Raw genomic sequence first — 27,048 nt, forward strand, 5'->3', positions numbered from 1 at the left:
ACCGACATCAGCCTCGGAAGAGCGGCGCCGCCGCAGCATCGCATCGCGCGACCATCGGACCACCCACCGTCCTGCTCGCGACGTCACCGCCCTCGAATCTACCGACCATTCAGGTACACCTATGTACACAGCGGATGACCCACGTCAACATTTTTTTTTCTCCCCACGTAATAATTTTTTCTCTTTGTGTAACAATAATTTTTTTTCTTTTGTAAAATTTGTTTCTTTGTAATTTTGGTATCGCTGATGCTGGGGGGGGAGTGATGTGGCGGCTCGCTTATACGACATGGTCGAGTTTGGTTGCCTTCCTGCGAGTGGGGACCAACCCGGCTGGGTTCGGAGTGCTGCTACTCACTCTGTCTTCAGCTGTCATATAATAAACACGTGCATTAACATGCCAGTCGTCTCATTCGTTCATCCTCCATAGTACATTGCGATCGCGCACACGACAATTGTTGCCAAGAAAATCGTGACTACGAAATATCTGACACTCGAATTGTCGTTAGTATGACGATTCGCGTAAATTTTCGAGTACCAGACATTCCGTTACAGGGCGGGTTAAAGGTTCGGACCGTTTCCCGGCCTATGGAAATTAAGTTGAATTTTGAAGAGGATCTTTATTACTCGATTAATACAGGTGTATTTGTATGTACAGCGAAATAGGTAGGGGATTCGCTGGATCGAGCCAGGTCGAGTTCCTGAAGCTTATTGGCATCTGGGGACGATTCGCTAGTTTATAAAGGTGTTACTTGAGCAATCTGTAGCTGGGCTGGTGAGATCACGTTCTGGAAGATTCCAACGGGGTCAAGGTCTTCCTTTGTGTTCTATGTTTGATGTGTAATTGCGTAGCTCCTTGGGATTTCCCGTGTACTCGTGATGGCGTATCTGGAGCGAGTCTAATCGCCTTTATGGGTAAGCTGGACGAAGTTTTTCGGAGAACAGGACGCGATGATGTAATTTGTACAGATTAAGTTCGATTAGGGAAATAGGTGATATCATCGACCTAGTTTCGTATGGTACAAGTCGTGCTATATCCTTACACCGTGATCGAGATTTTAGATCGAAACATGTGGCATCTGGCATCATTGAACATCTGGCACACAAAAAGCCCATCAATCGAAATATTATACCAACGAGAACTCGAGTGCCAGATATTCTGTATTCGCGATTTTTGTGGCCACGATTGTCGTTTTTGCGGAATAATCACCGAACCGATGAACATTATGGTAAACGGACTACTAGTCATATGTGAACCAGTCACAGGACAACCGGTCGCTCTAGATCAGTTATACGTGATCACCCGTCACACCAAAACTGGTCACACCCTAAAACTGGTCACGAGAAAACTGGTCACACCCTAAAATCAGTCACGAGAAAACTGGTTGACCGATTTTAGGGTGTGACCAGTTTTCTCGTGACCAGTTTTAGTGGGACGGGTGATCACGTGTGACCGATCTAGAGCGACCGGTTGTCCTGTGACCGGTTCACATTTGACTAGTAATAACCGAACCGACCATTATATGTATTTTTTGACAATGGCAATATTGTATCAACTGTCACTTTGACATTTGTCAACGTGTTATTTTTCATCATAAAAATGGTAAGTCGTAAAACAGCGCTTTGATTTTTTCACAAACTATAAAATTGGAAACGTAATAGTAAGATAGTAACTAATTTGAATATCGCAAAATACACAAAATTAAGCACGAAAAAATATTTTTCGTAATGAAATTGTATTAAATTTGTTCAATGTTTTAATTCAATGGCAGAATAACTTTTCATAGAATTTATTTTATTTATTTTATTTATTTTATTTTACATATATACCAGGAAGGCCTTACAGGTAAATCCCAATGCGCCTTCCTGGCCAATTACAAATACAAATGCAGCATTTTTTTATTATAAGTCGTTGAATTGCGAGACACTGAAAAAACTCGCAAATTAACGAGACATCTATGAATTGTACATAAATTTTTATTGTACATCCATCAAATTTCAAATAGTGGTGACATAGTTGAATGATACCTTCCACAAGTCGTTACATTTTTTGTATATAAAGTTTATTGTTTAAGAATATCATTCATTTGTGCAATACACAAAACTGACCGGTTTCTCATACTTTCCAGGACATCAAATCATTTTCTGGCGATGATTTTAATGCTAAAGAATGGATTAACAACGCTTTCCAATCATCAAACCAAAATGATAACAAAGAGGTAATTAAACCCAAAATAGATACATACACTCACTTAACTATCATATTACGTTAATTACTTTTTACAGATTTTTCTCAGTAACACTCTCTCAACACTTCAATTATATATGCAACAGCTGAACAATGCTCTCGAAGAGACTACATCTCAAGTACTATAATTGCTTTCAATATTTATTCATTGTGGGTGTATACATAGTTTGGATTGCTCTAAATCGTTTGGATATTTTAACACAGGTCTTCTCTGGATTGCCGAAGATAATAAGCGAATCGCATTTGGTAGAGGCGGGTGCTAAAGAGCTGTCCTCTCTATCGGGCGAATTGGAAGACGCCTTGACGACAGCTCAACAATCTGCCGGACATCCTCTTCACATGCTCCAGCGCACCGACAGACTCAAAGCGAAACTTGAAGTATAATTTGTATTACGCTATGTAAATATTGTTGTCGTATTTTAGCTTACGATCGTATAAATTGTGTCAGATGGCGAGACACGCTCTGCAAGAGGCGGACAAATGGGCTGCTCTCAGTTGTAAATTGGAGACCGCGTTAGAAGCTGGAGAGGTTTTAGATTTGCCAAGTCATACCAAGCTTTTGGAGGATATGAACGAATGCTTAGACGTATGTAATTTTAAGTACACAATGTAATCAATCTATTTGTATATGTATTCACTTATTAGTCGAAAAGTTTTGTGTTATTGTTGATAGATGAGTCTACCTCTTTCCACCAATATCTCAAGACTCGTTTTCCCAACTTTTTTGGTGTATTTTGTCGTTGAGTTTGTATACATATACATATGTATTACAACTGGTCAAAATATATTACAACTGAAAATTCAGTTCAACTATAAGTTGGTATCAGGTTAGGAAAACATCATTCAACCAGTAAATTAAGTTCGTCAGCCACATTTTTGTTTTGAACACATTCTTAGAGTTATCGTAATACAATACTTATTACCATAGTTCATAATACCTAGCAAATATTAGCACATTATTGAATTCTAAAGCATTCGTGGAAACATTAGAACTGTCAAAAATCAACCGTTATATTACAACTGGCGCACATTGTTGAAAGTATATTTGCGCTTGTGGAGCAACAGTTTACTAGTTGAATTGTATTCGAATATGAATGACCTAAAACGCCGGTTGGGAGATATTACAACTGAAAATACACTTCGACTGTAACATACATATACAAAACACGAAATACGAAAATGTGTTGATACCAACTTATAAATTGTGTGTTAATAGGTAAAAAATCTATGAATGATCACGATATGTCTAGCGTATTAAAGATATTATATACATGTATACAAAAAAAAAAAAAACATTATTGTATACCATATATGTACAAACTCCTGTTTAAGCAGACGAAAAGTTGAGAAAACGAGTCTCGAGATATTGCTAGTTGGTAGAAAGGAGTTGATAGATATTGTTCAATATTGAAAGTTACTTGTTTCTAGACTGAGCCGCAGAATTAATTTCTAAATGTTTTTTAGATGTTATCGGGATCAAGTGACCACGAAGACAAAAGAATTCAATTGGAGGGTTTGAAAAATCGTCTTGAAGCAGTTTTGAGTCCGACTGTTGTCGAAGCTTTTACCGAACAACAATCAGGTATAAACAGTACAATTCATTTTTTTTTTTTTTTTGGGTCTGGGTCACTGCATCAAAAGTTGGAAAATCGAAAAGCAAAGATCGAAAAGAATGTATGCATGGTAAACGGGTAGTATATATGTATATACTACCCGCTCTTCATACGTATGCATGGTAAATGGACTATTTCTCATATCGTCATAAAAATCGCGAAAAAGTTTCGATCTTTCGACATTCGCTCAAGTCACTTTCAATGCAGTAACGGCCACCGTAAAATGACAGATGAACTGTATCGGCAACGTCGCGAATACTCAAATACGAACTGACAACGACCGACGCTTCTCTCTACTGGATTCTTTTTTTTTTTTTTTACTCTTCGGCTTGAGACCTTCGACACCTACGACCTTGGTTTCGACTCTACGATCTGACATCATCATTCATATTCATACGTAATACGTAAACAAAAGTAAACACTTTTGACAGTTGACGGTTGTCAATAGCGGAAGACTGCTGCAACGTTGTCACTTTTTATATCTATTCTAATGCTAGCATATATTTTTATTACATACCTCCTTTACGTTTCACTTACGATTACAATTCAGGAAAAAGTTTGCCTCTTATCCGATCGTTTTCATACTTTGCCATATTGCTCATTTTGGTCATCAATATAAGTAAATGGATCCTCCGCCATTACGATGGTGCAAAAATATCGTGTAAGACGCGTTTGATATCTGCCCGGCGAGATAGTCGTTGACGTTTATCCACCGTTTGTTTATTAGTTTTAAACATAGATGGCGGTAGTAAAATAAAATTATTGATTTTATTCAAAATAATAATTTTATATACAAATTATAGAAGAGGTATGTTTTTAAAAAACATTTTTTTATTTCAAATGATCGTTTCATATTTTTTAATGGTCACTTTATAATGCCAAAATATTTTATTCGATGCAATACAATACGAGATTGTTTAATGCACCGAAAATAATGCAAATTTTTAATGCACAAACATTTTTTTTTAGATACAAAGTATTGTTCTTAATGTACTGTTAAATTGCACCCTTACTTAAATAATATTTTACTCTGTTAGACAAATGCAAAGAGCTATGGAAGATTTTCTTGGCGATGAGACGCAAAGATGCCCTCAGCGTATATAGAGCTCGTTGTGAAGCCAGTGCATTAAAAGCGCGTATTCCGGCAGGAATTGCCACACTTTCACCGCTAGCACTCAGGGATCTTCACGCCATACTCCTACGACACGCTTCACACCAGGTACATCATCAGAGGCAACCGAAAATATTAATGCGTTCCGATAATTGAAACCTCACACTTGAAATTTCCAGCTCGAGTGGGCTCCTTCAGTGTGTCCGGGCGAGGAAACTCTACCATGGCTCGTTAGATTGTACGGAACAGTTCTCTCCGAGATCAACGCCAATGAAAAACTTGCCAACGATAACAAGAGCGATTCTTCGGCGGCTCAGTTGGATCAGCTCGGCGAACTGCTGGTGGCGTGCGATCATTTCTCACACGAAATCTTCAATATTGTCAATAAAGAGCAAGAAAAAAAAGGTTTTTGTTAATTTCCATATGTAAAGTGAGGTTATTTTGGATTCGACTTATGTGTACTGATAATTTTTAGGCAAAGTTTCGGAGGTGGATCTTCAAAATTTCGCATATGCTGTTTATAGTCCGGTGCGGAATGGCTTATCGAGACTCGGACGACTATTGGCTTCGGCCATGTCCGATGATCTTGGACCGACTCCAGCTCTAGAGGTCTTAAATATTCAATTTTAGAGATGGAAAATTCTATTTCAGCACCAGTAATAATATATTTATTTCAGGCGAACAGCACCGATATCGGCACAACTTTACAATTACGGATTTCGAAAGGACTGCGAACCGTGGCATCCCGTTTAACCCAAGGCAAAAATCTATCCAGAGGAGCTGCACCGGTGCACTTGACGTACGCAGCTCAGTGGTTGATCGAGGAATTGTGCACGGGCTGGACGATCGTCGACAATTTGACTGGTTGTCTGCTGCTCCTGAAGGCTTCAGCTCAACTTGAACACCTGGTTGCAGACGTTGAGTCGCTTCTGGTCGATTCGAAAGACGGTCAGATTGAATACATATCTGAGGAGGTTTAATGCAAGGTTTCATTAAGTTTTGATGTGTGCGTGTAATTACAGATGAGGCATTGCTACAAAGAACGTCCACTCTTCCACAGTCGTTGCGAAATTGGAGCGTTCTGTTGAAGACTGAGACGACTCCGTTGGTATCGTCGTCGCCGTTGAATTCCACTTTGGATAAACTGTGTAAGAAACTCAGACAGAAGGCGCTTAATCTTGTATTGGCGCCGATTTCTTCACACTTGGGTATGAATTTTCATTTGCATGGGGATGCTATGCGTGTGCGTGATATTATATACTTGTTCTTTCTTCTTTTTGATAGATTCCGTCGAACATCTTCAAGGATGGTGCGATAACGACCAGTATGCTGTCGATTTGCCAGATTTTAGTCTGTCGCCGCAAGAGTATATTACACAAGTATGAATCCAAGTATTTTGAAGTATCTTAAAGTTGGTTTGATGGATTTCATTACTTGCATATTACATATATGTAGATTTTCATAGCGAATAAGAATGCTAAACTTATTCTTACTTTATTTATGTACATACGTAGTAACAATATATGAAGTTTTGTGATCATGCGAAAATCCGAACTCGAGATTTTGACTGATTCGAACTCAGAATCGATCACTGATCACCTTTTCGTGATCTAGAAAAAATGTGCGTGTGTCTGTGTATTGTGGGGATTTTTTGAACACCGTTAGTCCTATCGAACTGAAACTTAGTATCGGTTACTGAAATTCTTATTGAAACGACGTTAATTTTTTTCAAATTTTTAAGTTGACCGAAAATGGTACCTGCAATTATCTCCCAAACCGCTAATTGAATCGGACTGAAATTTTTTTACCTGTAATAGAAATTATAAATTTTATACCCCAATATATTTCTTAAACCGGAAGTAGTACTTTTACTCTAGAGAATCAAGGTTTCTTACGTTTTTCTCAGAAAACCTTTGGTTCATTGAACTGAAATTTCATATCTAGAAGTTTAAACTTAATACCAAGTTATGTATAAAATTTGGAAAGCATTTGTCAACTGGAAGTGGCAGTTAATTCATGTTCGATTTTTCTTCCACTATTTTATCGACCCCCTAAAGATGCGTATTATTCTTGTGTCAATGTGATGAAAATAAAAAAATCACTAAATTTTATAAACCGGAAGTGGGATTTTTCCTCTTAGAAAAGTCAAAAATGTTGTGACCACGATTCATTCCACACCCCTGAACGTATCAAGCTGAAAATTTATATTTGTATTCTTTATGTACTAACTTAAAGCTGATAAGGTTTTGGTCAGAATTCGTAAACCGGAAGTAGAAATTTTTTAAAACAATATTTCATTATTTAATTTCGAACTTTTAAATTATTGATATTTATTGTGTATAATATTTGTAGTAATGTTATGTAATACAAAAAATTTGAACAAAATCCTACGACCGGAAGTAGAACTTTTGTCTTGTGTAAGTTTCCCTACATTTGCGCTCAATTTGTATCGAAAATGCTCTCATAGCCGGAACGTGTGAACGTATATGTATGTTTGATTATCGAACTTTGTTTTTTATCATTTTTATATTCCTCAAATACATAGATAAAGTCGTGGGTTGATCACATACGAATTTTTTTATATACATTGATATTGAATGACATTAATATACACGATAAATTTCAGGTAGGACAGTATTTGATGACTCTGCCGCAGCATCTAGAACCATTATTAGAACGGGGAGAGGTTTCGTTCAACGAAGAAGATCCAGCTTATCGATTTTTAAATGAGGTTCTTTCACACATAAGCATTAATTCTTCGATTAATAATTGTACACATACTAAACCACTTAAATCAAACAGGTATGCAATGCAGCGTGTGAAATGTTTGCCAAGAAAATAAATTCTATTAAAAAAATGGATAGCTTGGGAGTGCGGAAATGCTCTACCGACATCGGTAATGGTCTTCAAAATCGTTTTATATTAATTAATTGCAATTGCATATCAAATATCAAACAATACATAACATTACCATATAACTTTCAGCATATTTGACGTCTGTCCTTGAAGAATTAGAAGCCGGCTCATCAGGATTACAATTATTATCAGAAACCGTGACAAAGAAACAGACTAACGTAGAATGAATTTTTCGCAAGTGATTTAATGCTATAGCTATTTTTACAATCATTGTGTAGATTTTAAGCAATATTTTATTAGTGTATTATTATAATAAATAAATTTACCTTTATTTAAAAAATAAATTAGTTTTATTATCGAATCCATTATGTGACATTTTATGATATCGTTACTATTATGATATGTTATTACATATATACAGCTTTTATCCTCACTTTGTTCCATCCTTATCACACAATTACATAAAAGCATTAACATGTTATCATTTGTAGGCTTATTTTAATTGGCGCAAATCAGTCATTGTACAATTAAACGGGCGACAAGGTAGGCGTGTATTTTCATAATTCCTAAACACAATTATAAAATGTAATCACAATTCAATGCCGAATTTAGATTATTTGATTGTTTTGCGGACGATTTAAAGAGTTCACGACGTTATTATACAGTGTTGACTAATCGTAATGAGCAACTCGTACTTGCCGATGACTTCATTATTATCTAATCGATAGTTTTGTTAGCTGTGTGCTGTCGGATTGCTTCTGAGAACAAATTGTAAATGTGTCGAGCAAAATATGTATCATTCTGAAATACTATTTATTTTGTTTTATTTTATTTATTTGAATTTTCTGGATATTTTCATATTTTGGCATTACAAGAGTGTTATATTTCAACACAATTATCAATTAAACAAATGCTAATTTAATGTCCCGTTTTATCCGGGACAGTCCCGTTTTTTACGTGCTTTGCGTTCGTCCCGTCATTTTTGTAACATTTTTGATTTGTCCCGTTTGGTCACAGAAGAATTTTATTATATAATATATCGATGCGGTGCAAACGATCGACAAGCGCCAGACAGACTGAAGCACAGATTAACGACACGTGTACCTTATGCGTGCGCACTGCTCGCACCTACACTAAGCGAAATCTACCCGAAGTCCCGACATACCTACCCTGTATACGTTCTGTGATTCTGATACTTTAGTTCCTTATTAAACTCGCCTGAAAGATCCAACTCAATTTTAATAATTGCATTGGTGCACATCGAAAGGTTACTCGTCATCTGATGTGCAATCTATCATTCGTGAAGTCGAGAATTGCGTTTAAAGCAGCCATCCAGTTAATCTGTGGTTCAGTCTGTCTGGCGCTTGTCGATCGTTAGCACCAAACCCATAATATATACATATATTTCCATATTTTTCATTGATTTTTCAAATCAATTTGTTTCCTGAAAACAAATATTATCATATAAATAGACATTAACATACAATATATTCATTTTAAAGTACCATTTAAATATTTTGTTACATGTTTCTGAATAAAAACGGCTTTGTGATATTGTTTTCATCAAAATTATTTTTAAATGTCTGTAAAATACAATATTATATTTAAATTTCATCTTGTTTAATTCTCTTCTTTTAAAGTAATGAACGTTCTTATATAAAATATATTACTAATCAAAAGAAGAAATGAAAACTTTCAGTTGTACATAATTTTTGCAATGAAAAGAAACCGAGAATATCTTTTTGGATAAAATTAGTAGTTTTATTTTGTTGATTTTACACGGTTTAAAATAAATCAGCCTGCGGCACATGAACCCGTCGTTTCGTGGTTTGGTCAGAGAAATGTCATAATAATAACATTTCTCTGTTTTCGATCTCATCTACATATCTTTGTTTTCATCTCTGTGATTTTGACTTTTTGGATTGATTTTGGACTGAGAGCATCTCTTCCGAACTGCGATATTTTACTAACCTTTTATCATACTAGATTTTATAAACCATTTTCAACCCACAGTCGAAGTTTACAGCTGTAAAAACTTCGTTGTTAAAATATTGAAATGTATTAAAATATTTTTTGCATCAAGTTAATTTCTATTTTCCTTGTACATTCTGAAAATAATTATAGTTCCTTGATAATATTGTGGCGTAGGGGTGGGTGGAGGATCCAAGTAAAAGGCGTTTCACAGCATTTATTGATGATTAAGGAGATACACGCACCGCCAGTGCTCTGTCCAGAATGTCTTGATATTGCCTTATATCGGGTCGGTCGCTCAAGGCATCCGGTTACTTCCTTATTGTTTAGGCATGTACCCGGATATGTATTCCCACGACACCCAGGCCCACGGTATCGGTCTCTTCTGCGAAGGGACCAAATAGCGGCCACTTCGGTGGCCATTGTTTAGCCTACATGCACTTCTAGTCTAGCACTTTAGTCTAGAGATAATCCTTGAAACCAATTATAACGGTCACAGTCTCTGGGATGCTACTCGGCCTAATTCGATTGCAACTACTCGGCGGTGTACGTAACAATACTAAAGGTTATTCGAGGGAAAAATTTAAAGATTTTTGGATGCGCAACACTTCTTTTATTATATTGGGACAATTTTGCGGAGCTTCCCGTTTTGAATCCTGGGAAATATGGTCAATCTACATGCATCTATATATATATATATAAAAATTAATGTCTGTGTGTGTGTGTCTCGAATAGGCTCCTAAGCCACTGAAGCGATTACAATGGAACTTTCAGGATTGGTTTTATGTATGTCCGGGAAGATTACGATGAAAAAAAATCGGGAATGGAAACGGGAAAACGGGAATGAGTGTCATTGCAACGCAATAATTTCAAATGTGTTCGCTGCCTGCGTTTTTCCGACAAATGGGAACGGGAATGAGAACGGGAACGGGAACGAGAACTGCATGCGTTATTATGGCATTGCAACGCATGCCGGGGTTCAGCTAGTATGCATATAAAAACTGAAAGATTTTGTAAAAGCCATGAATTTTTTAATGAATCTCGATTGATAGATTATTCTGTTCTGATTATTCTATGATAAAATATGATAAAATAAATAAAAATTAAAACTTTATGATAATATACCGCTAAGCAACAGTCCTACTAACCGTATAAAAAAATATCAAAATATTGAGCACATATAAAACAATACTCATCTATATTATATCTAGAAATATGAAAGACCGATGAAAAATTATTATCGGTAGATTTCCTCCCCTCCCTTTTCCTTTAATACGTACTCAAAATGATATCATCAGTCTGTACAAAATGATGGGAGGTGGGCTATTGTAATACCATAAATAGAAAGCAAGGTCTTTGTCTGTCACAGTCGGACATTGGCCACCAACGTGGGCATCCATACTAATGTATGTGCATCAAAATTTACATATTACGAAACTGAATTACGATTTAATCTCTATTTCCACATCCTATTCGACAAAAATAGATAGAGCCATGAAGGAATGTTCAATGTCAATGTTAATGTAGAATCCTATATAAAAAAAACTGGTTATTGTCAAACAAAAAAAATAAATTATTTTGTTACGTAATATTATTCAAGATCCATCATTGGAAGATGTCACCCAATGGAGGTCTGTTCGTGTTGTTGTGTTGTTTGGTCGGTGCTTTCGTGACTCCGGCATGCAGCTACAAGATTCTGATGGTGTGTCCGGTGCCGGCGCGAAGTCACAACAATCTTTGTCGGGCTGTTGTGGATGTTCTCGTCGATCGTGGTCATGAGGTACCATAGATATAGACCATGGATGCGTGAAAATAGTCATGTCTCACTTATATGTATATATATATATATATATATATATATTGTACTTTTAGGTAACTTTTATAAGTGCGTTCACGGCGAAGGATCCAAAGTTCAGAGACTATCCCATACCAGCTATCCTAACGCACAAAGGTATAAGTACTTTATAATCAGTTGAAGAAAGCATATACATATATTCTCATGGCACACATGTATACTGATATATGTACATACAGTATTTAATATTTCAATTGTTGTATTAGACGGTGACTTAAATTCCATTATAATTCTCTTTCAGAACAACAAAACCAAAATGGGTTCCAACTTCTCAACACTTCCATCGTTGAAGGTCTAAAATCTTTAACGGACTTGCAAAAATCAACTGTTAAATACATGTTTGAGAATGAAGGTGTCAAAAAACTATTGGCGGATAAGTCGGAAAAGTTTGATGCTGTGATTTTCGAACATTTTTTCAATGAAATGTTAATTGGGTAAAATTTCCACTTATGTTATGTATGCAGTATGTAACTGGGATGTAATTTTTGTTTTTTTTTTTTTGCTTAGTTTTGGTGTCAAATACGACTGTCCAATAATTGCACTGTCTCCGGTTACGCCAATGTCATTGTTGTCAATCATGACCAATAACCCACTATCATTAGCAACAGTGCCGAATCTAATGACGACTTTTACAGCCAAAATGACATTATGGCAAAGAGTTATCAATACTGTAGTATCGGTAGGACAAGAAGTCCTAGAACGGTAATATTTTAATTTATAGTATTCAATTCATGTTTATAAACCATGTGAAAAAAAAAACCCGACTTTTTAAGTTTTCTGATGCAACCAGTACAGATAGCTCTTTATGAAGAATATTTCCCAGAAGAGTCGAAACGAGTTTCATATCATGATCTGATGAAGCGTATATCTGCCATGTTGGTTAACAGTCATCCATCGATCGGTGTAGCTCGTCCTCTGCTTCCGCACACTATAGAAATTGGAGGTTATCATATTAAAGATCCTGAACCACTTCCAGAGGTAATTATTATATATATTTACTTTATCTATGTATGTACGTAGTAACAATAGATGAAGTTTTGTGATCATTCGAAAATTCGAACTCGAGATTTTGACTGTTTCCAAGTTATATATAAAATTTGGTAAGCATCCGTCAACTGGAAGTAGCAGTTTACTCTTGTTCGATTTTTCTTCCACTATTTTTTTCGACCCCTTAAACATGTGTGCTCTTTTCGAAAAAATTCAAGTATACTTCTTGTATCAATGTGATGAAAATAAATCACTAAATTTAATAAACCGGAAGTGGGATTTTTCCTCTTGGAATAGTCAAAAATGTTATGGCCACCCGATTTTTTCACACCCCTGAACTTATCAAGCTGGAAATTTATATTTGTTTTATTTATGTACTAACTTAGAGGTGATAAGGTTTTGGTCAGAATTCGTAAACCGGAAGTAGTATTTTTTTATATATTATTTCATTATTTTATATTGACCTTTTAAATTATTTTTATTTTCTTGATATTTAAGTGGGCTGGACACCAGCACCTTGTCCATACAAACGTATTACGCTTCTCCCTTCCTCAATTATGGCACTAGAGAAATTATTTTTTAATATGCTATGGATATCCACCATTGGGATGCATCTATCGTTTTATTTTTTTGATTAGTTATTTTTTATAGCAGCTAGGAGCCGCCAAAGATCTATAAAATCGCCTCTTTTTTACACCCACGAAAAGAGTCTAGCATGGTTATTTAACGGTCGATTTAAAAAAAAATACGCGCATAGTTGCACAGAAAATATCTTTCTTATACCGATGATGAAATTTTTTTAAAAATTGGTCCAGTTTTGGAGGAGAAAATAGGAGAATACGAAACCTCGATTTTGTCGATTTAAAATACGTATTATCTGGTCGAAGCGCAACTGTTGCATTCACTCAATATATATATTGATATATATGTATGTATATATTGTCGCATTCACTCAATATATATATCGAAGAAAAAAACGGCAACAAAATTAAGGTTTCGGGTGTACAGCCCTCTTAATGTGTATAATAATTATAGTAATTTTATGTAATAAAAAAAATTCGAACAAAATCCGACAAACGGAAGTAGAACTTTTGCCTTGTGTAAGTTTCTTTACATTTGCGCTCAATTTATATAGACAATGCCCTCATAACCGGTATGCATGAACTTGTATGTTTGATTAATTATCGAATTTTGTTTTGTGACCTTCTTATATTCCTCAAATACATAGATAATGTCATGGATTGGTTACATCCGAATTTTTTTTTGTGCATATGCATTTTTGTGCGGTTTTATCTAAGATCATACACTGATAGACATTCGATTTTATATCAAGGCGTGCATAAATATGTACAGACGACTTTTTCGTGGCTTGAATAAATAATTGCCTATGCGGTTTTAGGATTTGAAAAAAATACTCGACTCGGCTAAAAATGGCGTCATATACTTCAGCATGGGCAGCAACTTGAAAAGCAGCGACATGAGCCTCGAATTGAAATCCACACTGTTAAAAACTCTCGGTACTTTGAAACAAACCGTGCTGTGGAAATACGAAGAAGTTTTACCGCAGACGCCGAAGAATGTCATTATCCGAAAATGGATGCCCCAAACCGGCATTTTAGGTAGGAGTAATTATTGTACTGAATGAATAGATGAATTTATTGCCCATTTATATATGTATGTGTACTATTTATTAATTATTCCATATCAACAGCTCATCCAAATACTAAATTGTTCATATCGCACGGTGGAATTTTGAGTTGTACGGAAGCTACACACTTTGGTGTGCCTTTGTTGGCCATACCAATATTCGGTGACCAGAACTTCAACGCAAAGTCTTTGGAAAATCGGGGACACGGCATCGTTTTGAACTTTAACAACATTACTGAAGCTTCTTTCAAATGGACGATTGAAGAAGCTCTACAAAACCCCAAGTATGTTTTTTAAACGCAATGGCGACGAAATTTTAAATTATGAATTTTAAAAATGGTATGCAAGGAATTCAAAACCAAGTAAGTCAACGTGAAATAATCCTATTAGGAGAATACTTTGTACGAAATTTGTGTGAGCACACCCCGTCTTTATGAGAGGGGGTTGGCATACTGGGAGTAGAGTCCACCTTTCGGCATAAACTCTGAGTTGATGAAGAGTTGAAAAATGATAAAATTATTGAGTGTGTACAAGATCTAGGATTAGGAGGACGGTTTCGTCTGCTCCTCCCATGAATCTCACGCATACTTGTCCCGTATTACCTTCCAGCCTGGGTGAGTTCATTTTTCGAGTCTTCATCAACTCAGAGTTTATGCCGTAAGGGCCACCGCTGGGACTGTGCTATTTTCGCTTTACGATTTTTCGCTCCTATATTGGTTTCTGATTACATAGTCCTAAACATTAGATGTATTCACTGTATAACACTACTATGGCCAAATATTAGCGTTGGGACAACTTTTTTTTGCAAAAAAAATGGTTGACTTATTGCCAATTATTATTGTCAACCATGTTTTTGTAAACTATGGGGGTAGGGCGAGTGAGACGACTGTGTTGGTAATGCACAACTGTTTATTTCGACAGCCGGGGAGGAAGTGGAGTAGCAACTAACCAACATGGCCAAATTGGTCCCAACTCGCAGGATGGTGACCGAAACACGACTATGTCGTAGAGCCGTCACAAAACTAATGGGGTGGTCTATTGTTATTTGGATAGCACCCAGCCAACGCCGAAGACTAATTACGACTTTGAATCATTACTAGACTTCGGCGCCCGGTTTCTATTTTCCTAGAGGGTTGATTACTATTGTCATATAAAGCTAGAGAACAAAAAAAAGGTTGACTATAGAAATTGACAATGGTGAACCCATTTTTTGTCCAAATAGAAACCGACCGCCTATCCTTAACCATGACACTAAAAAGTGGCTCTCAACTTTTTTGACTAGCACACTAATTAGCGGCCCATATCCATAAATTGTATTATCTAGAAAATAATTTAAAATGCATTTGCATGCTTATATTCCAAACGAAGCCGCAATAAACTACACAAATCGTTTGAAAATGCGTTTGGAATAAACTTAATAATAGTATGGTGACAGTTTCGTGTTTCGTTTTTACCGAATTTATAAAACGACCAGGTGTAGGAAGCCATCCCATGCAACGTTTGGCAGATCATATGAACATAAATAATGATTGGTGTTGGAACGTCACAAATGATGGTCGTAATATTTTGATTTGCATGTATTTTTCAACTTAAATATCAGTATTTTTTCCTGCCATTAATATTATTTCACGTCCACGTACTTCGGTTAGGAATCCTGAACTATGACATGAAATGCGATGCGGTGCAAACGATCGACAAGCGCCAGACAGACTGAAGCACAAATTAACTGTACGTGTACCTTATGCGTGCGCACTGCTCGCACTTACACTAAGCGAAATCTACCCGAAGTCCCGACATACCTACCCTGTATACGTTCTGTGCTTCTGATACTTTAGTTCCGAATTTTGCCTTATTAAACTCGCCAGAAAGATCCAACTCAATTTTAATAATTGCATCTGTGCACATCGAAAGGTGTCTCGTCATCTGATGTGCAATCTATCATTCGTGAAGTCGAGAATTGCGTTTAAAGCAGCCATCCAGTTAATCTGTGGTTCAGTCTGTCTGGTGCTTGTCGATCGTTTGCACCAAACCACATGAAATGATATTGTTGCCATGACCTTGGTATGTCATGGCTACTATGCTGAAGATGGATTGTATATTAAAACATCGCGATTTTGACACACCCTCTTTATTATGTTACAGTTATCTGAAAGTCGCTAAAGAAGTTCAAAGACTTTTCCTCGACAGACCGATGAGGCCTCGTGATATGATCGTTTATCATGTGGAGCATGTTATCAGGACGAAAGGAGCGCCACATTTATCGCCACCCCAGTTGAGCAGGTGTTCCCAATTGTTGATAGACGTCATGGCTGTGATTTTCATACCTTTGGGAACCATCTTTGCACTATTTTCGTGTCTAATTTGGAAGTGTTGTTGTCGAAAAAAAAAGGAACAAGGCAAAGAAACAAGTGTTGTCGAAAAGCCAACGAAAAAGAAACAGAAAAAGCAATAAATTTGTATAATTGATTTGTTTCATTATTTTACCATAATATTTATAAGAATTAAACAATCTGTCTAATCTATTTTTTTTTAATTATATACATACATATATACCAGGAAGGCCTAACAGATAAACCCCAATGCGCCTTCCTGGCCAATTACAAACAATGCAACATTTTTATTACATAAGTCGCTGAATTACGAGACACCAAAAACTCGAAATTAACGGGACATCTATGAATTTTAACTTGTACATACATTTTATTGTACATTATATCATACTCAAATAGTGGTGACATACATAGTAGGTAGGAATGTTTTTAGCCGATTTAATCGAGGATCCGTTTCAACAATGAAATAAGAAAAATTGCCAAGCTCTGATAGGAAACGATCGACCTGGAGTCACAAATATCCGTGAGTTTGTCTGACCAGCAGGACTACAGATATACTCAGAAAAATTATTTTCAATCGAGGTCAGCTCATGGGATCGAACCCGGCGCCTCTCGATGCTAGACAATCTTTTCCGGTAAGTGTGAATGGGTCTTGATAAATAAAATGACATCGATATACATATGTACTACTAACGGATCCAGAAAATGGTCAAGGGAGGGGGAATTCAAATTTTAAAAAATAATACATAAAAAGATTTTGTTAATAGCCATACATTGTAAGGACTTATTTAATGCATTGATAATAGCGCAAGAGAATACTTCCATCTGGCATTAAACTTAGTCCATCTACCTGAAAGGGTTATAATAATAATAATGGTGTAATAATTTATTTATTTTATTCTAAACAGACCATTGTGGCATAACAGGAATTCCTAAAGCACCACAATGGTCAAAAAATATAACACAAAAAAAACAAAATAACAATTAAACATAAATTAATACATAACGAAAATAATATACTCATCAATTATACATAAAAAAAAATACATTTGAACATAAACATAAATACATAATTTGAACATAAACATAAAAAATAGCATTTAATAATAACAGAGAAAATATAGCATAAGGAATGGCTTGCACCTACAGCCAGTTTCAATAAATATGTAAGAAACAACTACAAATACAAATTAAATTATGTAACATTAACATGGAAAGATATATAAATAAAATATATTAATACAAATCAAAATCTGTTGTGAATAATGTATTTAAATGTGAAAAATCAAAGAAAAAGTATATATGTATGCTTCGGTTCGGTGATTATTCCGCAAAAAGCGATCTCGCACACATCACTAAAATATCGATCATGGAACATCTGGCACCCAAAAATTCCATCAATCGAAATCAACTCACGCGAAATATTGTACTAACGAGAACTCGAGTGCTAGATGTTCCGTGATCGAGATCTTCAATCCATTTACCGTATGTATCAGGGCTGTGGAGTCGGAGTCGTAAAATATCAACCGATTCCGATTCCTTTTTATTTTTTCTTTAATTAATAGTATCAACTAGATTCTCCAATTTTATTGAAGTGAATAAATTTAAATTTAATAATTTCTTTATAAATACATTTACAAACATTACATGTAGTTGGCCAATTAGATTTTAAAGATAAAAAACAAATAAAAACCCCCTGGCATGCTCAACGACTGTGATAATTCAGCACAAAGCACATGTGACTGAAATCTCGATCACGGAACATCTGGCACCTGAAAATTCCATCCATCGAGAGTAAAACACGCGAACTGTCATACTAATGAAAACAGATATTCCGTATTCGCGATTTTCGTGGCAACGAATGTCGTGTGCACGATTCGTTTATTGTAATTCCAATACCTTCAAGTATAATTTGATCAAAAAATGCGACAATTCCAATATTATTTGTGTTTTACCGGGTTTAATCATATACAAGTTAAGGCCAACATATTGTTGCGTAGGGGTGGGTGGAGGATCTAAGTAAAAGGCCAAAGTCGTTTCACAGCATTTATTGGTGATTAAGGAGATACTGATATTGATATCGCCCAAGTACCGCCTTATACGGGGGCAGGTCTCTCAGGGCATCTTTAACGTCCGGTTTGTTTACCTATTGTTATGGTCACGTACTAGATGTGCCACGAAAGTCGGTCCCACGCTACCGCTGTTAGTTCTAAGAACTCCACGGGAATGCGACCGAGTACCGCTATCGCCGCTAAGTGCATTCGGGGGAGATAATCCTCGAAACCAATTATAACGGTCACACAGTCTCTGGGATGCTACTCGGCCTAATCAGATTGCACTTACTCGGCCTAATCCGACAATATTATATATCAATAAATTCTTCCCGATCCTAGAAATGTATTAAAGATATGTACATACATATGTGGAAGAACTTTTCGACTTTTTAATAAGAATTACATACAAAATTTGATGATTTTATTATGTACTCGATAATGGGCTTTATTTCAAAATATTTATTTGCCAGTTTGTTATTTAAACTTGTGTTTTTATTATTTATGTTACATTCCGTCACTGTATACAAAGACAGCGATGTCTAGTAATTGCTAAACACAACGAGAGTCAATTAAGGTCATTTTGTTGTATCGTTTAGATTTTGAGAGATATTACAATGTGCTAGTTGTGTTACATACATAGCTCTAACAGAATTGAATTTTGGTAGGTATACTATTGTATAATGAGAAACTAACAACCTGTAATATATTAATTTAACATAATCTATTCCAAGAATCGATATATTATACATATGTAGAGCATACATGATACGATTAATTGTGCAATCTACACTATTACTGTTACAAATCGACAGTTTTTAAAAAGATAACTCTAAGAATCGTAGTACATACATGGAGATATCTATATAATAAAATATATTTGTCACTATGCTGTATAACTTGATAGTACAATGTTATATAACGTCAAAATCACAGCTAGTTCTGTCGCAACAAAAGTTGGACTGTGACATTCAAAAGATAATATATTACACATATAATCAATTCACATTTTTAATGGCAAAAATTTGGTTTAACCCTTTGAGTGCTGACGTCTTTTCTGTTTAAAGCAGCCACGCTGAAAATTTCGCCAATATTTCCAACTAGAATTATTTAGAAATCCAATAGAAAGCAGGTATAAAAATTGTAGCTAATCCAAACAAACCCTAGATAATTACCGCTGAGGATTTGGAGTTCTGTATAGATGTGTTTAGACTAATATATCTTGCAACAATATAAAATAAACAAAATAAGTCTATTAATGAATGTATTTTTCCAAAACTAGTTACATCTTCTTCATTGTTGTTAAAATGTAATGCTCACAATCTAAATGCCAAGCCACAATCTAAAACAAACAGCAGTTATGGACTTCTATTGAGACATTCTGCTATGGTTATTTATTCGGAAATTCTGGTGTAAACCAGTCTTTATAGAAATTGACACGGATTACACGACCCATGTTCAATGCGTTTTTTTTCAATGCTACCTGGAAAAGCTTAGCGGGTAGTATTCTTGTGTATTTTTTACATACTCAAAAAACAACGCCCATCAGCGTTTTTCAGTTCCGTGGAATTGTTGGCAAAACGACGATCGGCGTTGTCCAGCATTCAAAGGGTTAAAAAGTTAAATTCAATTTTATTTATACAGTAATACTATTTTTTATATAAACTCAATGCTATGTATTAAAAGTTGAAAATATAATTAATTATTAGAAAAGCTTTTTTTTTAGTTAGTCTTTAATAATACGATACAGTCTTCGTAAAGATAATAAACACAATGCATTATTTGCACTATCATATTGTAGGTACAAAGATTATCTACAATATGTGATATATGTATGTACTCATCATTTTATCTTAAATTAACGCGAGTCGTTCGGGCTTGTAGGATAGGTCCAACCGGTTATCACAAATACATGTAGTACCCAGTTCTCCCACTACTATATATTATACGATTTTGTGTTTACATTTCCAGTTGTCGTCGAGATGTCGTTAACATGCACCAGCAATTTGCTGCTGCTTTGCTGCTTGCTAGCAACGATTTTTACGCCAATATGTGGTTACAAAATACTAACCATATGTCCTCTTCCGGCCAGGAGTCACAACAATCTATGTCGAGGAGTGGTAGATGCACTGGTAGAGCGAGGACATGAGGTATAACAAATTAATTTTACCGATACTAATAATTATAACTGTTTTATTAAACAGTGAACTTCTGTTGTCGTACAGCACCTGCTTTAATTTAACACAATTGCTTATATTTTGATAATTGAACTTCAGGTGACTTTGGTGAGTGCATTCGCAGCTGACAAACCGAAGTTTAGAGATTTTCCAATTCGAAATATCATGTCTTTTAAAGGTAAATATATACATATACATAATATAAATAAATAAAACATACATATATTACTATACTAACCGTGTTCATATATTCATGAGTTAATTTAATAATAAAAAAAGTTTTATTTCAATTGAATGCGTAAGGTCAACAACATTTCAACCATGTTTAGTTTTGAGATAAAGCAAATTTGAAAACCACTGTTATCAAAATCAACTCTTATTCAGGCGCTGTTTAACATTTTGTCGATTGTAAAATGATCATAAATACATATGTACATATATCTAAATTAAAAAAAATACACAACGGTATATATCTACATATAAATATAATGGTTAAAAAATAAATTTGTTTTGTTCAGAATAAAGCTAATCTAGTTTCATTTTAATCAAAATAAAGATTAATACTATCTTGTTAAGTGTCATCAACAATAATTAAATTCAATGAATAAGCATAATAGCACTTTAACACAATTCAAGAGGTTTAGTACCTCATTTTCAACATATAAAATGTTATTCTACAAATATCATAAAATCGATTATACATTATATGTACATATATATGTACATACAAATGCTTAAGTACATTATAATGAGGTTTAAATATTTCAGAAAAAGAATTCAATACTGGATTCGCAATGCTAAACCAGTCCAAAATAGAGACTATTCAAATGATATCAACAATACAACCGAAAATGATGAAATTCATGTATGAGGATAAAGCCATCAATAAGTTTCTATCAGACAAATCTGAAAAGTTTGATTTGGTGATTTTTGAATACTTTTTAAACGAGGCGGCCATTGGGTGAGTACATCTTACAGTTATTGCTTAAGGTCTGACCGCACTATGCGTCTGCGACACGAACGGCAGCGTGCGGCCAAATATTGTTTGTATGAAATTGTATGAGATATAACGCACTACGCGTCACGCGACAGAGTTGCCTTTTGTATCAACTTTGCCGTGTTGTGTCGTATAGTGCGGTCAGACCTTTAGTGCATGAAATAATTCACATATAAAATGCGAAAAATAATGTGTATAATCATTTAGCTACGGCGTTAAATATGACTGTCCAGTGATAGCTTTGTCTCCGGTGAGTATGATGACCTGGCTAACAATAATGACCAACAATCCACTAGCGCCAGAAATAGTTCCAAACGTATTTTCAAATTTTGGAAACAATATGAACTTGTGGCAAAGAGTTGCAAATGTAGGAATGAATGTTCTCCAAGAAGTGTTGGGACGGTAAGAAAATCAATCAATATTGTTTGTACTACAATTACATTCATGCTATATTTACATAAAGATTGATTGATAAATGTTATAACATTTTAGATTTATGATACGTCCCATACAAAAGTCCATCTATGAAGAATATTTCCCCGAGGAATCTAAGCGAGTGCCATTTGACGAATTGACTAAGCGCATATCATTGGTGTTAGTCAACAGTCATCCGTCTATTGGAATTGCTCGGCCTCTTCTGCCAAACGCCATAGAAATCGCTGGTTATCATATAAAAGACCCTGAATCATTACCAGATGTAATTTATACTACGTTTTATATTTTTAAATGAAGTATGACAGATTAATCCCCGGATAAACATATATTGCTTTTTTCAGGATTTGAAAACAATATTGGATTCAGCCAAAGAAGGCGTAGTATATTTCAGTATGGGCAGTAATTTGAAGAGCAGTCAAATGAGTCCGGAATTGAAAGCGATAATACTCAAAGCACTAGGCAATTTAAAACAAACAGTCTTGTGGAAATATGAAGAAGATTTACCTGGCAAACCTAAAAATGTCGTCATCAGAAAATGGATGCCTCAAACTGGCATCTTAGGTATAAAATTGACAACTAAATCCAATGTAAGATTGAACTACCAATATTTAGCATTGTTATATTGCATTGACAGCTCATCCAAACGTGAAACTGTTTATAAGTCATGGAGGCTTTTTGAGTTGTACTGAAGCAACTCACTTCGGTGTACCTTTGCTGGCAATACCTATATTTGGCGATCAGAGTATCAATGCTAGGGCTGTGGTGAGACGAGGACACGGAGTCGTCTTAGATTACATGAATATAACTGATGTGTCGTTTAAATGGGCTCTCGATGAAGTTCTTGAAAATCCAAGGTAAAGTAATACTTCAATTCCAATATATGATTATCAATATGAACCAGTTTTCTTCATTGTTATGTTTGTAGGTATACTGAAACTGCTAAGCAAGTCCATCAGCTATACCACGATAGGCCAATGAGGCCATCGGATTTACTTGTGTACAATGTGGAACATGTAATCCGGACTAAAGGGGCACCTCATTTATCACCACCACAATTGTCCAGATGCTCTCAACTGATGCTAGATGTTATTGGAATTATTTTGATTCCACTGTTAACCATTGGTGCTCTGTTTTCATATGTATTTTGGAGGTGCTGCTGTCGCAAGAAGAAACAAAAAACAGAAACTGTAAAATCAGATAAAAAACAGAAAAAACTCTAAAAATGCGATTTTCATAGAATGTTATTGTCATAAGTTTATATGTATATAAATTTTTTTGATTAAATATATCATCATATGTATAGTCATAAACGCCTGTGAATATTTTTTTATTTTTATCTTAAAATACATCTACCATAATTAAAAATTAATATTGTAACACAATATTAATTATACAATATTAATGAAACAAGATATCAATTGGATTTCATTGCTTGAACTCACAAAGTGCATTATAAACATGTGTATTTACATAAATTTAGCAAATAGTATTCGAGTATATTAATTCGATCATGTATTGTATCTTAGTCCTTTTATATAATACTTTTTCTCCCAATTGAATAACATTTACGTTCTCCATTTCCAGAGATGAAAGTCTTATCCCATCTTGACATCATCAATATAGTAATTAAAGTAATTGATTCAGGCCAAATGAAAAAACAACAACATATGACCAATTATTAGGTTATTCTATTTTTTTATATTTTCGCATAATGCTATTATGGGTTGAACCTGTGCAAAAACTATCGTATTATGTAAACATGAACATATACAAATTTATCTACATATATATATATATATATATATATATATATATATATATATATATATATATATATATATATATTTATATATATATATATATATATATATATATATATATATATATATATATATATATATATATATATATATATGTATATACAATTGAATGTTTGTCTGTCTCTCTGTCTAGAGTAAGCTCCTAAACCAATGAACCCATTACGATGGAACTTTCAGGATTTGTTGTATGCATGTCCGGGAAGATTACTGTGAAAAAAAATTCGTAATTCGTATTATCGACGCGAAAGTATGAAGTGCCATTGGGTAGTCAAGGAAATTCGTTTGTCGGAAACCATGATAATCAGTTGGTTTTTGACGACACGGCTTTGAAAATATGTTGTTTGATCTCCAACCATCACTTGAAACGCGATATACAAGTCCGCCAACTTCAACCATTACTTGAAACGCGACGTCTGCCGACTGAATAAATCAAATTTGTATTAAGTCGCGGGCAAAGCAACGGAAAGCCAGGAACATTAACAAATACAAAAACAAAGGAACATTTACATTACCAGTGTTTTTATTGATAGGTATAGTAGGAAACTACCATTTCATACATTTAAATAAAAAAAGGCTCCTAAAACATTCAACCGATTGCGATGGAATTTTCAGGATTTATTGTATGTATGTCCGGGAAATAAAAGAACTAAATTAACAAAAGCTTCGTAAAACTACACACCACAAAGGAGATTCTGAAGGTTCATTTATGACACTATTGGCGAAAGACATCAAGTCACTAGGCGAAACGAACATTTTGTCATTCGATCACAGTGCGTTGACAAGAGAAAATTATTTTATCGCTACCGCAAATTCTACATATGTATGCTGGCGAAGCTATGGGAAGAGTGCAAATATTAAAGGTTACATTGTATTTACCTATTTACTTTAATTTGATATGTAACGAAAATTTAAGGCGGTGCTAGACATTTCCACTTGATTGGTAAAATAAAATTGTTAGGGTTGTTAGGGTAAAATAAACAAACAATTCAATTACTTTTAATTAATTAATTAGCCAGCAGCATAGCTCGGTCGTTAAGCTTCTGCTTAGCGTCGAGAGGCGCCGAGTTCGATCCCTGAGTCCGGGTCTCGAATGAAAATGAATTTTTCAGAGTATGCTGTTGGTTATACCTGGATTTGTGATTTCAGGTTGATCGTTTCCTATCAGAGTTTGCCAATTTTCTCTGATTTCATTGTTGAAGCGGTTCCCGGAAAAAAATTGGCTAAAAATCCCTCCTATACGATATGTCACCTATAATTTGTTATTAATTAATGTGCAATAAATAAGTTTGTGTACAAATTGATAGATGTCTCATTGATTTGAGAGTTTTACAGTGTCTCGTAATTCAGTGATTTATATAAAAATGCTAAATTGTAATATGTAAATTTGTAATTGGCTAGGAAGGCGCATTGGGGTTTACCTGTAAGGCCTTCCTGGTATACATATATGTAAAATAAAATAAAATAAAATAAATAAAATAAAATGTGTTCGCTGTCTGCATTTTTCCGACAAATGGGAACGGGAACTGGAACGAGAACGGGAACGAGAACGGGAATGAGAACGGGAACGGGAAGTGCAGGCGTTATTGTGGCATTGCAACGCATGCCGGGTTCAGCTAGTAGATTATAATTTTGAAATCATATTCAGATAGTGGCGACATAGTGGGTATGATGGTTTTTCCAATTTGATGATGAACCGTTTCGTCATAGAAATCTGATTAATTGGCAAACTCTGATAGGAAACGATCGACTTGGAGTAACAAATATCGAAGTCTGATCAGCAGCACTTGAACCCGGGAACCTATCGGTGGTTAGCATTAACACAAACACCGAACTATACTGGTGGCTAGTTCTAATACATCGTATTTAAAACATATCCAGGATTATGACTAACCCATTAATATACGTATGTACATAAATATTGTGCACGTATAATATGCTGGAGTTTAAAATTATGAATGGTAGATTAAATCCTGCACAGCTATACAAACATACTTTCTATTTTATAAACAAGTTGTGTTGTGCCCGATGAAATATCATCGCATGGTTGTTGGCATATTAAGTTATTAAATAAAAAAATGTGTCCGTCATGTGTTCGATCCGCACGCGGTCATATTTTTTTTTAAAATACCTTTTATGTAAATATATTTAACTAGTTGTTTACCCGGCTTCGCTGAGTGTTTGTAATATAAACAGCTTAAACATGGCGATTCTAGTAGTAAATATTCATTTACAAACTTAAAAAGTCTCTTTCGAAATTATATATTAGATTTAATATTTATATATATATATATATAATTGTTATATATAATTGTTTAGTATGAAAAAAAATGTTAAAAGTTGCCTACCTACCTACATATTAACAATATAAAAAACCAATAGAAAAATAAATAAATAATGTTTAAATAGATGGCGCTAAATGCTCAGAGACTTGCCTAGAGGAAACATTGGTAGCAAACAGAATATATACATACATATATAGATTTTTTTTTCTTTCGTTATTATATTCGTATTATATTATATTACCATAGACGATTGTCATAAGATACAAGATCTAGATAGATTCTCTATATATTGTTTAAATAATGATCTTTTTATTAATCTAGAAAAATGCTCTATTTTAAATTTCACTAGAAATAAGTCAATTATGTATTACCAATCACTATCAATTAAATCATTCAATCCTTAACACGTCATCTTCTATTAAGGATCTTGGTGTAATACTCAATAATAAACTAGATTTCTCTGAACATATTTCTTTAATACCAACAAAGCATTTAAATCTCTTGGATTCCTACTCCGCTCAACAAAGCCCTTTAATGATCCTTATGTACTTAAATTACTTTATTTTTCCTTTGTAAGGTCTCACCTTGAATTTGCCTCAATTATCTGGTCACCTTTTTATTTATCCCATATTAATTGTATTGAGAAAGTTCAACTTAAATTTATTAAATCC

The 27,048-nt window shown here is 34.7% G+C and overlaps 3 protein-coding genes across 7 annotated transcripts; all 3 read left to right on the forward strand.

The window, feature by feature from the left end:
- The first annotated feature begins 1,549 nt into the window (after positions 1-1,549).
- On the forward strand, positions 1,550-8,160 carry Cog7 (conserved oligomeric Golgi complex subunit 7). Its single transcript, XM_077433321.1, has 15 exons — positions 1,550-1,600; positions 2,127-2,216; positions 2,284-2,364; positions 2,450-2,623; positions 2,694-2,831; positions 3,710-3,827; positions 4,896-5,077; positions 5,149-5,374; positions 5,445-5,578; positions 5,647-5,917; positions 5,992-6,177; positions 6,254-6,348; positions 7,596-7,700; positions 7,772-7,865; positions 7,955-8,160. Exons 1-15 carry the CDS (start codon positions 1,598-1,600, stop codon positions 8,050-8,052), a joined length of 1,995 nt encoding a protein of 664 aa, XP_077289447.1. The 5' UTR covers positions 1,550-1,597; the 3' UTR covers positions 8,053-8,160.
- Positions 8,161-8,308: 148 nt separating this feature from the next.
- On the forward strand, positions 8,309-16,886 carry LOC143913523 (UDP-glycosyltransferase UGT5-like). Of its 2 annotated transcripts, none has more exons than XM_077433371.1 (9): positions 8,309-8,368; positions 11,397-11,576; positions 11,669-11,747; positions 11,893-12,085; positions 12,159-12,353; positions 12,425-12,629; positions 14,038-14,257; positions 14,350-14,569; positions 16,428-16,886. In XM_077433371.1, exons 2-9 carry the CDS (start codon positions 11,412-11,414, stop codon positions 16,735-16,737), a joined length of 1,587 nt encoding a protein of 528 aa, XP_077289497.1. In that variant the 5' UTR covers positions 8,309-8,368; positions 11,397-11,411; the 3' UTR covers positions 16,738-16,886. The 2 variants fall into 2 exon arrangements, with proteins under 2 accessions (XP_077289497.1, XP_077289496.1); XM_077433370.1 differs by lacking the exon at positions 8,309-8,368 and adding an exon at positions 11,087-11,202.
- A 2,289-nt stretch (positions 16,887-19,175) lies between these two features.
- On the forward strand, positions 19,176-23,599 carry LOC143913526 (UDP-glycosyltransferase UGT5-like). Of its 4 annotated transcripts, none has more exons than XM_077433373.1 (9): positions 19,176-19,330; positions 20,638-20,816; positions 20,943-21,021; positions 21,612-21,804; positions 22,048-22,242; positions 22,333-22,537; positions 22,617-22,836; positions 22,910-23,129; positions 23,201-23,599. In XM_077433373.1, exons 2-9 carry the CDS (start codon positions 20,649-20,651, stop codon positions 23,493-23,495), a joined length of 1,575 nt encoding a protein of 524 aa, XP_077289499.1. In that variant the 5' UTR covers positions 19,176-19,330; positions 20,638-20,648; the 3' UTR covers positions 23,496-23,599. The 4 variants fall into 4 exon arrangements, with proteins under 4 accessions (XP_077289499.1, XP_077289503.1, XP_077289500.1 ...); XM_077433377.1 differs by lacking the exon at positions 19,176-19,330 and adding an exon at positions 19,633-19,798; XM_077433374.1 differs by lacking the exon at positions 19,176-19,330 and adding an exon at positions 20,509-20,555.
- Positions 23,600-27,048: the final 3,449 nt, after the last annotated feature.

This window comes from Arctopsyche grandis, chromosome 6 (assembly GCF_051622035.1).
Source record: "Arctopsyche grandis isolate Sample6627 chromosome 6, ASM5162203v2, whole genome shotgun sequence".
Lineage (NCBI taxonomy): Eukaryota > Metazoa > Arthropoda > Insecta > Trichoptera > Hydropsychidae > Arctopsyche > Arctopsyche grandis.

Excerpts from the sequence above, each read along its gene's own strand:
- LOC143913523 (XM_077433371.1), top strand. The coding sequence starts at position 11,412 with ATGTCACCCAATGGAGGTCTGTTCGTGTTGTTGTGTTGTTTGGTCGGT. Across the intron at positions 11,577-11,668 it reads TCGTCGATCGTGGTCATGAG|GTAACTTTTATAAGTGCGTT; the intron begins GTACCATAGATA and ends TTGTACTTTTAG. Across the intron at positions 12,354-12,424 it reads GGACAAGAAGTCCTAGAACG|TTTTCTGATGCAACCAGTAC; the intron begins GTAATATTTTAA and ends CGACTTTTTAAG.
- LOC143913526 (XM_077433373.1), top strand. The coding sequence starts at position 20,649 with ATGTCGTTAACATGCACCAGCAATTTGCTGCTGCTTTGCTGCTTGCTA. Across the intron at positions 22,538-22,616 it reads ACCCTGAATCATTACCAGAT|GATTTGAAAACAATATTGGA; the intron begins GTAATTTATACT and ends TGCTTTTTTCAG. Across the intron at positions 23,130-23,200 it reads GAAGTTCTTGAAAATCCAAG|GTATACTGAAACTGCTAAGC; the intron begins GTAAAGTAATAC and ends TTATGTTTGTAG.
- Cog7 (XM_077433321.1), top strand. Across the intron at positions 2,217-2,283 it reads ACCAAAATGATAACAAAGAG|ATTTTTCTCAGTAACACTCT; the intron begins GTAATTAAACCC and ends TACTTTTTACAG. Across the intron at positions 7,866-7,954 it reads GAAATGCTCTACCGACATCG|CATATTTGACGTCTGTCCTT; the intron begins GTAATGGTCTTC and ends TATAACTTTCAG.